The sequence below is a fragment of the Centroberyx gerrardi genome, chromosome 4 (assembly GCF_048128805.1).
Source record: "Centroberyx gerrardi isolate f3 chromosome 4, fCenGer3.hap1.cur.20231027, whole genome shotgun sequence".
Taxonomy (NCBI): Eukaryota; Metazoa; Chordata; class Actinopteri; order Beryciformes; family Berycidae; genus Centroberyx; species Centroberyx gerrardi.
Window position 1 is genome coordinate 24,870,312 of NC_136000.1, and position 11,676 is coordinate 24,881,987.

General features: G+C 41.6%; 1 protein-coding gene across 1 annotated transcript in view; it reads right to left on the bottom strand.

Annotated features, from left to right (window-relative positions):
* Nucleotides 1-10,236, bottom strand: part of nup93 (nucleoporin 93) — a 38,933-nt gene extending 28,697 nt beyond the window's left edge. Inside the window, exons 1-3 of the mRNA XM_078283070.1 lie at nt 10,116-10,236; nt 8,992-9,174; nt 7,643-7,760 (exon numbers count right to left, since the gene is read on the bottom strand). Of these exons, the coding sequence (XP_078139196.1) occupies nt 7,643-7,760; nt 8,992-9,170 (297 nt within the window). The 5' untranslated portion in view covers nt 9,171-9,174; nt 10,116-10,236. The remainder of the gene's footprint in view (nt 1-7,642; nt 7,761-8,991; nt 9,175-10,115) is intronic.
* Between the last annotated feature and the right edge of the window lie 1,440 nt (nt 10,237-11,676).

The window sequence follows — 11,676 nt, forward strand, 5'->3', positions numbered from 1 at the left end:
ACATTCCCTCCATCCACCTTCCCTGGCTTTGCCTTGCTCCTTTCTCTTGCTTTCAGCCTCCCTCTATTTCTCTCTCTCTCCTCCCTTTGTCTCGACCAGTATTGCTACTATGTGCCCTATTTGATGACACACAAAACAAATAACCCACAAATGCTGAATATCCACTCACAGCTATTCAGCCAACACACTTACCAACGTACAGAACATACAGTACACCAACCAATCTGACAGAGCGTAAAACAAAGACGAGACTGTAAAGACATCTTCTCTGTGGTGTTAGACCAGTAAATCTGTGCACAGTATGATGTGCAGCAGACAGGAGTGACAATCAGATATCATACAAGATCATCACAATACTTGGGCCACAAAAAGATAATTTATATTTCTTTTAATTGTGTTTCAGTATGTTGTATTTACTCTCCTGCTTCTTTTACATTTGCTCAATAAAATGTTTTGCATCTGATGAAGGGGAGTGACGCAAACCTAGGCACAAATTATTACATACACCATATTAACTATGGCTTAGAGGGAAAACAGGGAGAAAAACTTATCTACCAAACCAACAATCCTCTTGTTAAATCTGAGCAAATCACCCACTGCACGTACGCCCTAGAAACGTGGTCTACACGCTACTAGCCGCTCCCACATTCATCAAGTCCTCACTCTAGGACTCCACGTCTATACAGGCTAACGTGGCGAGATGCTTACTAATGTGTATTCAGCCATACATACAGACGTATCACTCACACATCAATTCCCTCGGCACGTGTGTGTGCTCCACGCAGGGACAGTGGAGACTACGTATCAGCTCACTCAAGCGGACACATGCATATACACACACACACACACACACACACACACCGACAGCATGTTTGCATTTCCTTTGTGTCCTGTCTGCCAGCCCCCAGCACCGGGCCAGTCCCACGGCCCTGCATCATTTAAAGCAAAATTCCACCCTTAAACCAAATTCATTTGTGTTATCCCCGTGATCTCGGACAGTTCAACAATATACTGGCGCCTGTCAACATGTTTCTCCCAAAGCTAGAAACCAGAGAGCGGTGACTGTCTTCTGTAGTTCCCTCGTCAGACACACCCTGGAGCTGCCACACACTGAACTGGAGACTTTCACTGCAGCCTCAAAATTAGACACATAGCTTTTAAGATAACATAAGGAAGGGAGGAATGTGCCAATACCACTCCTTCACTGCCGATACCGATCAGCTCCCTTACTTTTACTGAACTACATGGACTCAGGCCATTTGTTTGGTTTTATTGGACAAAAATGGTTAAGATGTAATCCATTTTTCTCCATTACAGATTTAACATCCTTCTGTGTGTGAAAAAGGCAGAAACACCATGTCACCTTGTTTTGCCTTCTCACATGCTACATTGTGCTTCTTGGCAATGGATTTTTAGTGATGGGGAAATTCTCTGATACAAGACCCTTTATAGCCCAGCAGCCCGATATCTGATACCAGAGCCTGTGCTGCTGCGCCCTCGGAGAATGAGTAGAGGTTGTCGTACAAGAAATGAGGAAGAGGTTGCTAATGTAGCCTGTTGTTATTTGATCCCTGCTAAACACATTACAAAATTGGTGAGAACTAGAACCACTAAGCGTGCGAAGCACACGGATGATATGGTATTGATTTGGGGATGCCGGTAAAACTAAAAATTATCCAACAAAGGATGAGCCAAGATGGCACCCACTAGGCTGCCTTGGTAAATTTGTGGTGAATGGTTGTAAAGTTGTTGAATTTTTTCTATATTGATTACCTTTTTAACTAGTATTTTGTCTATCAGTCAGGAACATGTGTTTCCTTTGGTGCCTACTATTCTGATGCTGCAGCTATGCAACAATTCTTTGAATGTAGAATTGTTGTGTGTGTGTGTGTGTGTGTGTGTGTGTGTGTGTGTTTATTCTAATGTCACGCAGTACATTTTGTTTGCACTGAATGTGAGGCCCTGTTGCATTTTGTCCTACACCTACTATGTCACTCCTGTATTGTGTAAATGTCTTGTAATGTCTAAGCATCAATTAACCAGTTCAGGTTCTTTTTGCACTCGTATTTGGCAAAATTAAGCAACTGCGATTGTCCAAAGGTGTTAAATGCAAATCTTCGGGGGGAAAAAAGCGGGGTGGAACGCAGCGTGACATTTATCAGGGTTGGGCTCAATTTACTTTCAATGAGCTCAATTCAAAATTGAAACTGAAACTGCAATTTACAGAACAATAGACCTTCATTATCAATAATTTCTTTGCAGATCAAATCTAGGAACATTTTAATGACATAAGAATTGAAAGTAAATGAACCACAATCCTGAAAATGATTCCTGAATTAGACGAGACACGACTCCGCCTCATGAATTTGGGCTGCATCAGGATGAATTTCTGACTTCGTTGTTTGAGTTAAGGCAGGACTATATTCATAGTATTCTGTTACATCATCACACGGCCATCTTGATAGGAAAATAACAGGTGATTGTAATAAATTAACAGGTGATTATAATCAAACGACAGCCACAGCCCATGAACTGTCTATATTGTAAGGCACCATATTGGTAGGAAATGCATGTGACATCCTGGGAATACTATGAATAGTTGAAAAACTGTTGTTAACGATTGATGATAATCAAATCAACAGCAACTTCAGAGTATAAGTTGGGGCTTACAAGAATCTATTACATCTCAAGTTCAGTTCGGGTTGGCTGAAATTATCAGTTCAGGTCAGGCCAAGCTTAAATTTTCATGTCTAGTTCAAACCACAGGTCAATGCATGTTTCAAAAAGAAGTGGCTGTCTGAACGTGTGATGTTTCTGTGGCAGTTCAGTGTGTTGGTTTCATAGGGGCACTGCACACTAACTTTTCTGTAGCGTGTTTGCCTTCCTCCTGGGGAATACAACACCCTTGCTTTGCACTGTTCTTTTCCCTTTTCTTTTGGGGAAAGGGTTCCAGTGGTCCAGTTTTCAGTGGCTTTGTTTGTTAGTTTGGTTTTCTTATAATTGTTCTGGCAGTGGCCCAGCGTATGGTTGGCCCGGGAGCTTCCTCCTCCTTTTGTTCTGTTTGGCTGGACCTCGTGACCTTTATAATTTTTGTTTAGGAATTAAATGATTGCGTCTTTTGAACTCGAGTCAGCCTGCTTTATGTTGTGGCCCTCTTGTGATGGAGCCAAGGTTCAGAGGTTATATTGTCCCAGGTGATAAAGTTTGGTGCTAAAGTTTTGTCTATCCCTGGTTCAAGTCTGCAAAATTGTTACAGTGGCCCTTATTTGGTTCAGAAGACACTTAGTGATCGAGATTATCCTATTGCCACTCCAGAGCATAAAGATAGACTCTGTCTGAATCTGAAGTCTGAATCTGGCCAGGTAAAGGAGCTGTCCAGTTCTGAATAGGCAAAGGATGTTAATGCCCCGTCTGGTACGGGGAATGTTACAAAATTCTGAGATTTCGACAAAACTTGACCCTCATTTGGCTAATCTGACTGATATTCAGGGTGCAGATGTGATTGAGATAATTCAGTCACACAAATTGTTTTCTGATATACTGATCATAACATGTTTTGGAATTATGCTCCTCCTACTAAGCAAGCAACATCCCTACTGTGTAAGTGTTTCCCTCCAGAGAAAAGTCGGAGGCTCAAAAAAGAGACTGACTATATGCTTGATGAACCTAGTTGTAGCTCATGGAGCTCACCTTGTCTGTTGGTAGGAAAACCAGACGAGACAGATCAGTTTTGCACTGATTTCCATAAAGTGAATAGTGTCATTACGCCTGATTGCTACCCTCTGCTACATACAGAGGATTGTGTCGACTGTCTGTGGTGATACTTAACTAAACTGGATCTGTTCAAAGGATACTGGCAAGTCCTTTTAACTCCTCGCACAAAAGAAATTCTTGTGTTTGTAACACCTGACAATTTCTTACAAAAGCCATAACACAGTTATGGCTTCTGGCATGAATGATGCAACTGCTACATTTCAAAGGCTTGTTAGCACTGTTCTGTCAGGTTTGCCAGTTTTGTGAGGCGAACCTTGATGATGTGGATCTGTATTCAAATTCTTAACACAAATCAAAGACTGATGCGCTGGAGTCCGTTTCTGCAAACCTTCAATGTGGAAGTCAGGAAATGTATGCGGCAGGGATAAGGATCTGGCTGATGTATTGCTTGGTTTGTTAGTTCAGTTTTATTATAATCGTTTTGGTAGTTTGAGGGGGGCACTGGGTCCGATGGTCCAAGGCGTGGCTGGACCTACTGATCCTCATGATTTTTGTTTAGGAATTTTTTATTTGTTAAAATAAAGAAGTTATTGCTGCTTTAAGGTTAAGGTTCAGAGGTCAGAGGTCATAACACACTTCACATCTATGGCCATTCATCCAGTGTTTCCTTTACATTCATTTGGCTGTGGCGCCATCCCTGCTTGAAAATTGCCCCTGCCGCCTAGAAATGCCAATACATTGAAAATTCAACATCAAGCCTTACTGCTCAGCCCATCCCCCCAAAAATTACAATTGTCCATATATCATCATCTAAATATCCAACTAAGAGCCATTCTTAAACTGCAACACCTAGTGAGATTGATCCTGGAATGGGCACAGGAACAAACCTGGGTCTCCAACCAAAATTATTTCCCCACAAAGAGAAAAATACAAACAACTGTGGAGGAATTACTGATCCAGCAGTGTAGAGGAAGGGGCATTCTAGTCTTAAACATGTTCCCTTTCCCAGTGGCAGGACACAGCAGAGTTCTCACATCTTGTAGGCTACTTGAAAAGGAACTAAAGTGAACAGAAATCAGAAGGGTAAGACAGATGGTGTGAACTCCAGCCTCTGTATCGGCATGTACCCTTACTGGCCGGAGACTGAATCCTGCCAGAACCTTCTTTACTGTGTCTCATCCCTACTGTAGTCATCACAGCCTTCCTGGCTAAATAAAGAAAAAAGTGCTCAGGATACTGGATTACCTACTTGCCCTTATTAAGATGGAAGCCCTGCTGGCTTTAGCTATTGTCTGGTGTTCTATAAAGTAAATTATTACATGGCTTTGTTCAATACTCAATTTTGATTGGCCAATGAACACATTGTGACTTTTTCCACATAACAGACTGCTGTTTCACATCTAACATACCACTCTGCAGTCCGGTTGATTTGATCACCACCTTCTGTAAAAAAGACGTTACTCCTCATTTACTGAAGACAATCCTGCTGGACTATTTTTTGGTGGAAGCTTGTAAATTACTCAGCTTTGCGTCAAGATGTAGAATCACCCTGTCAGGGCTTATTTTGCAATAATGAATGGCTCGCTGTAAATTATCCCTTACATATCAAGTTAAAAAAAAAGAGCTGTAAAAAGGAAAGGAGGAGGAGGATTAAAGACTGGGAAAAAGGTTTTACAGGGTGGTGGAGAGGAGAAGCCAAGGCCATTTGTTTGATTAACACAGGGATGTGTGGATCATTTCCATGAAAAAGCCTTCAACACTACGCTCCAAAACTCTTTTTACAAAAGGAAAAAACAAAATGTGTCTGCCCTAGTGGGCCTTTAAGCGACTTTCAGCTACTTTCAATACATTTTCCTCACCTTCCTGGTATCTGGTCATGCAAATGGGGCTGCAACTTTATCTTCAACAGGGCAGAGGAATTACAATATTGAATCTGATTTTCCATATTTCTACTAAAATGACAACTTTATAATGCACTTGTCTTCTGTATAAACCAATAAAAATGGAAGAGCAAGAGCAAAGAGAGAGAGAGAGTAAGAGTGTGTGTGTGTACATCCCCATGCTGCCAGAGGCTAAGTGCTCTTCCAGTCAGTCAGTCAAACCCACCAGGGTAGCGTACATCCGGCTGACTAAAACCAACACAGAGGAGGGAGAGGGGGGGGGGGAGTGGAAGAGATGTAGCTGAAAAAGATGAGTAAAGGGATGGAGGGAGTAAGAAAGAGAGAAAGAAGGAGGGTGTGGGGAAAGAGGAGGAAGGAAGAAGTCAGACTGGACTGCATTCAGATGTATGGCTGAACCAGCGATGGAGAGAGAGAGAGAGAGAGAGAGAGAGAGAGAGCGAGAGAGAATGTGGAACTGAGGGAGAGATGTAGGGAAAAGGGGAAAGCGATGAACAGAGACAGAACAGACAAAGAGATGGAGGGATTAAGGAGGGAAGGAAAGAAAGAGATGAAGTACAGCATCATCTCTGATCCCAAAGCTAAAGAGAGGAAGAGAGGGAGAGGAGAGAGAGAGAGAGAGAGAGACAGAGCCAGGAGCAGATGGGAGGAAATGGTAAAGATGGGATATACAGTATAGCAACATAAACCGCTCCAGAGCACAGACGTCCCCATTGTTTCAGCATAGTTGTTTTCATTCATTATTACCACAGATATTTCATTAAGGCTCGTTACATGTAATTCTACACATTCGCACATTGACGAGCAGACGCAGAATGTCAGAGGGAAGGGTGCTATCACAGCTATTTTATGCCAGATATGTCAGTGTGTATTTTTAACATATTTAATTTTTTTTTTCTTCTTCGATTTTCAGCTACACTGACACGTGCCAAAAATGTTCCCAAATATCCTTTGACGCTGCCGACTTGCCAATTAACATGTTTCATCCACCAAAAAAAATGCTCTCCTACGCTTTCCCAAAAGAAAAAAGTTCTTAATAAATTACGAACATGAAGCATTGTCTATTAAAACCACACAGGCTTATATGCTTGTTGAATCGTTGCAAAGCGGAGCATATATAGTAATATTCAAGACAAACTAAGATTGACTGGTTGTGTTTCTGGGCAGCAGCTGCTCGTAGCTGGCACTGTCACCAGGTAGAGTCAGGTTCTTCTGATTTCATTGCATGTGAGATAAAACTAACACCACAAATCTGTAAGTGCCTAAACCATCTCATGATGAATCTGTGACACTGACAATAGCATCCGCATTCTGTTATTATCTATTTATTACTCTGCACTAGTTTGTGCTTCAAATTCAGAATTTAAATATGTTGTCTTTAAAAAATATTGATGTGAATCAATATGAATCAGCGTGATGTTGTATTGCCCTACCCCTCAGTTCTGGCTATAATGAAGGATGATGAAGAGGTGGATGGAGACCTATCATAACAGAACTGGGGAAACTGTTGGGGGGGGGGGGGGGGGGGGAATTGTTTGACTTGTGAGATTCAGTGGTAAGCCTATTCCTGTTAAATGCCTACATACTGCAACACCACAGCAGGGGTAAAAACGGGAGGAACGGGGACTTAGATGAACCTCGAGAGGGTCAAATGACCCTGACCTGCTAATCTACATACCATCCCACTGCTACAGTGACCTACTGGGTATGAATGCGTGTCCCTTTCTCCTCCACGCACAATAACACCTGTTAGCCAGGCTGCAAACCGATTTCTCCAGGGGAACAATTAACTCACTGAAGTGTGTGTGTCTGTGTGTGTGTGTGTGTGTGTGTGTGTGTGTGTGTGTGTGTGTTGCTGTTACAAACCCCCTGAAACACCAATTCCAGACTTTTTCCAGCCTTAAACTTCCAGTCTTCACAAGGGATTTTTCCCCATCCAAGACGGCATATCATTGTTGTCATGTGAAAACCTCATAACTCCAATTTTGGTGACTGTCACATTTTCACTTCAATTGAAGGATGATTATTACCTGTATATCGGTGTCTTTGACCGGCTCCAGGGGCTCGAAGGTGGTGGCAGCACTCAGACTCTCCAACCTCTGAGAAATATGGAAGATGTCTAAACCTCTGGAGCCAAGGAGGATGGACCTGAGAGTGAGACAGAAAGGTGATGAGACAAGGGGAATGAATGAATGAATCAGAGATGGAAGGACTTCATGGTGTTCATGTTTCAAATTTCCCCGCACATGAACCATCCATAAGAGCAGAGCTAACAAAGAAGTGTAGTTACGCTTGAAACCCACTAGAGGGCACAAGAGGCTTTGCTGTGACTGCAGTCCGACCCTTTCATTAGAGATGGCAGGTCAGTTCCGTAAAAATGACACACAGGGCTTGTTGAAGTCATTTAAAAAGACAAACAACCCAAATAATAAAATAAACTCTATGTGCCTGTAACTTAAATTTCACTGATAAATACAATACAGCAAAGCTGCGGCAAAGTCGGTGTAAAACGTCCAGTCTCCTTAAAAATTACTACAATGCACGTATAAAAAAAAGGAATATTCTCCTCTAATATTGTAATTTCAACAAACAGGACGACTAGAAATAAAACTTTATTTGGGGTTGGACTTGTTTTGAAAATCTAGACCAGAATTCATACTTCTACCCTACATTTTGGATAAAAGCATCCACCCAATAGCATGTTATACATAACAATCAGACCTATCTATTATTGTATTTCTGTTTTGTGTATTGTATTTTTTAAAGCAGCAGTTTTTCAACTGGGGGCCTGATCTGCTGATCTGCAGACATGTTGCAAAGGCTCCATAAAAACATAACTTAAGAACTAAGCGCTATTTTATTTTTCATATTTATAAAAAATATTCATCATGACAATATAGCAGTATACTATAATATATAGTACATGATCTAGTAACTTCAAGGTTCTAAACATTCCCTGTTAAATGTCAACATCAAAGGTGTGTTCTACAGGAACAAGGAACAGGAGCCAAGAGAAAAAGGTTTCAGAAATCTTCAATGTCCAGGGTTAGAAAAAGAAAATCATTAAAAGCATCCTATCGAGTGGCTTTGAATGTCATCCCCTGATAAAAAAGGCATTTACAATCTCAAATCTCAAATTACCAGAATATAAAGATCATATCAATGCATTAGGCGGGAGAGCATGTCAAATTACAGATAACTGCTAAGTTTATAGAATCAGATAGATTTAAAATACAGTTTATATAAACTGTATATAAACAGTATTTCTCACTTTTGTGACGTCTGCTGAGAAGCACAAATTATGGGAGTGCCCAGACACCTGACAAGCAGAGAGACTTTCTGGCTATGTGACATGCCCATGTGTGCACGTGTAACTTACGCCTTGACGTCAGCAGCATCTTGCGAGGTGCGAGTCAGGGTGCGGGACCGGAGCCTCTCTCCGGCCTGCTGGATCTCCTGGAGGTTCCTCTCGACGTGAGGCAGCTCTGACACCGCTTCCGTCTCGGCAGCCAGCTGCTCCGCCTGCTGCAGCAGCTCCCCAAAGCCCTCGGCATCCATGACTCTGGAGAGAGAGGGGGAGAGGAAGAGTGTTTGAATGAAAGAGTGAATACAGAAGACAGTGTATTTGAGTTATGTCTAACACTGCTGCTGCAAGAGCTCACCAAAACCCTCAGCGTCTAATGCTGTAGAGGAAGAGGCAGGGGGAAGAATAGGAGTGAATGCAGCGTCAATAAAATGTTTAATATCAATAAGTAGTACTGGAATGGAACCTAAGGATTTGGGTCTGTATGCACGTATTAGGCTACTATTTGACTGCCTTCTCAGTGCCATCTCCGTTGGCCACCCATTCAAATTCTGGCGAGCAAGGTCCATTTTGCTGTAGCCTGACTGAACATTACCTGCCCAGGTCAGCAGGCTAGTAAACATTCCATCCCTGACAGGATGTCTGCAAGTTTCAAAGTTTCGCCATTGAAATAAACGCAAAAATTAAAACTGTTAATATATCAGAAAACAGGACATAGAAAACATATAGAGTATATGGAATATACAACATATAGAAATCGTATAGGTAAATATAGTATATTGTCAGAGCATCTTTTGACAGCTGACATCAACAGGCTGACCTGGAGCGCGCGCATGCCCTCCCGTGGGTGTCAGATTATTTTAGCGTTAGCACTATGCTAACATCTTGCCCTGCTAGTTTAGAAACTCACCTTACACGTGACAGCAGCGTCAGATAGTTTTACAACTATTCAGCTAGTGAGAAAGCTGAAAGGGATAGCAAAATTGCGGAGGTCACGGGTAAGAACTATTTAGTTAGCGCTAGCCCCTCTAGCCTAGCTTCAGCATGCTACTTATTAGTTAGCTTGATGGGCAAGTGAATAGCGCTCTACTGGGCTAGCTAGTCGGCTAAACGTTACCTTGCATGCTCGCAGGTGGTTCAGTGCTATAATGTTAATATTTTGACGCATATTGTTGGAGACGGACTATGAAACAACTTACCTGATATCTAGGGCAGATATAAATACAGCCCCGTCCCTCAGATGAACACGTTTAGAGTCACTATCGCTTATCCAGTTTTGTTTTGCAGTCCGACATGCATTTGCCCCGGCACTTCTTGCAGCGACGCTGATTGGACGACACGCTGCCCCGTACCGGATGTTGCTCTTGCTCGCTTTTTGCCAGGATGTTTGCAAATCCCGCTGGTCTGCCAACTGGACAGGAGGATCTTGACAGATAGTCCAGTCACAGCAGTGTAAATTCATTCTCAGTAAAACAAATGCCCAGTAGTCCTCTATATCATGTAGGAACCAGCAGAAACAGGCCCATGACACCCAAGGTTAAGAAAACACTGATGTAGAAGAAACCATTTCTGTGTTTTAGCTCTAAGAATCCTATTCCCTTTTAATTCCCTTTTATCCCTTCATTTGACAGCAGGCTACACATGAGAGAATGGCAGGGTAGGAAATAGAAATGGCATGCAACATGTTTCAGGTGTGGGACTCGCAGCATTGTGTACTAGCCTAATATATCATTGTAGCACTCCTATTGGTTGGTTGCTTTTTATATTATATTCTTTGAAATTATCACATTATGAAATCTAATATGACGTCCAATAACATTTTTATAAATGAAACCTATTTTTATGTTTCCTTTTTCACAAGGAAAAAGTGTTTATTTTAAGGAGAATTCATCATGTATGTGTATTTTAGCAATATATATTCTTTAAATCATCTCAACACATCACAACTACCCAAAATCATCCCACTGTTTACCCTCAAGTTAAGAATCACTGCTCCTGTGAGGTTAACCAGGTCATATGATATGGGAAATAACAACTTCATGGTGTGTAGGCTGAGGCACCAAACTCACCGGGGTCAAGGGAGTTCACTGCTATGAGGGTTAGTAAATGAATAGACTCACATTTGATCTCTAAGTGTTTACTAGTAAACTATGACATAGTCTATATCTCGGATGAAAAGCTTTGACTCGGCATTTTTAAATAATTAAGAAAAACAATTTCATTCGCGTTGTTTTATTTGAAAGCCTTCAGCGTGGGTTCTTAAATTAATCTCTGTTGAAATAGCTTTATAGTTTATTCAAAAGTCTCCCCACCATATACATTTGTCCTTTCAAAACATTTATTGTAGGCTAGTGAGGTGATAAATAACATCAAAGTAAAACTGGTATTTATATTTAAAAGTAACTTAAATCATGAACATTTTGCCTACATAGAGGCTAATGTCTACTGACTCAATGTACTGCCCTCTGACCACAATGTCTTTCACCCAATCTAAGCCCAAATGTTAGGACATTTTGCTCCTGATCAAAGGCATTTAATACTGGATCAGCTCTGAAAAGAAACATCCATAGATTTGTGTCTTTAAACAGGGGTTTTGACCCCAAATGGGTCCTGAGTAAGTGTCTGGTGGGTCCTCACATCATACAAATGTCAGACATGAATTTAAAAAAGGCTGACAGACTTTACTCTCTTGCTTCCCTATATTCCTCTCTGTTGCCTCCTCCTGTCCCATGAATCACAAAGGCTGATGAAAAATGAAAA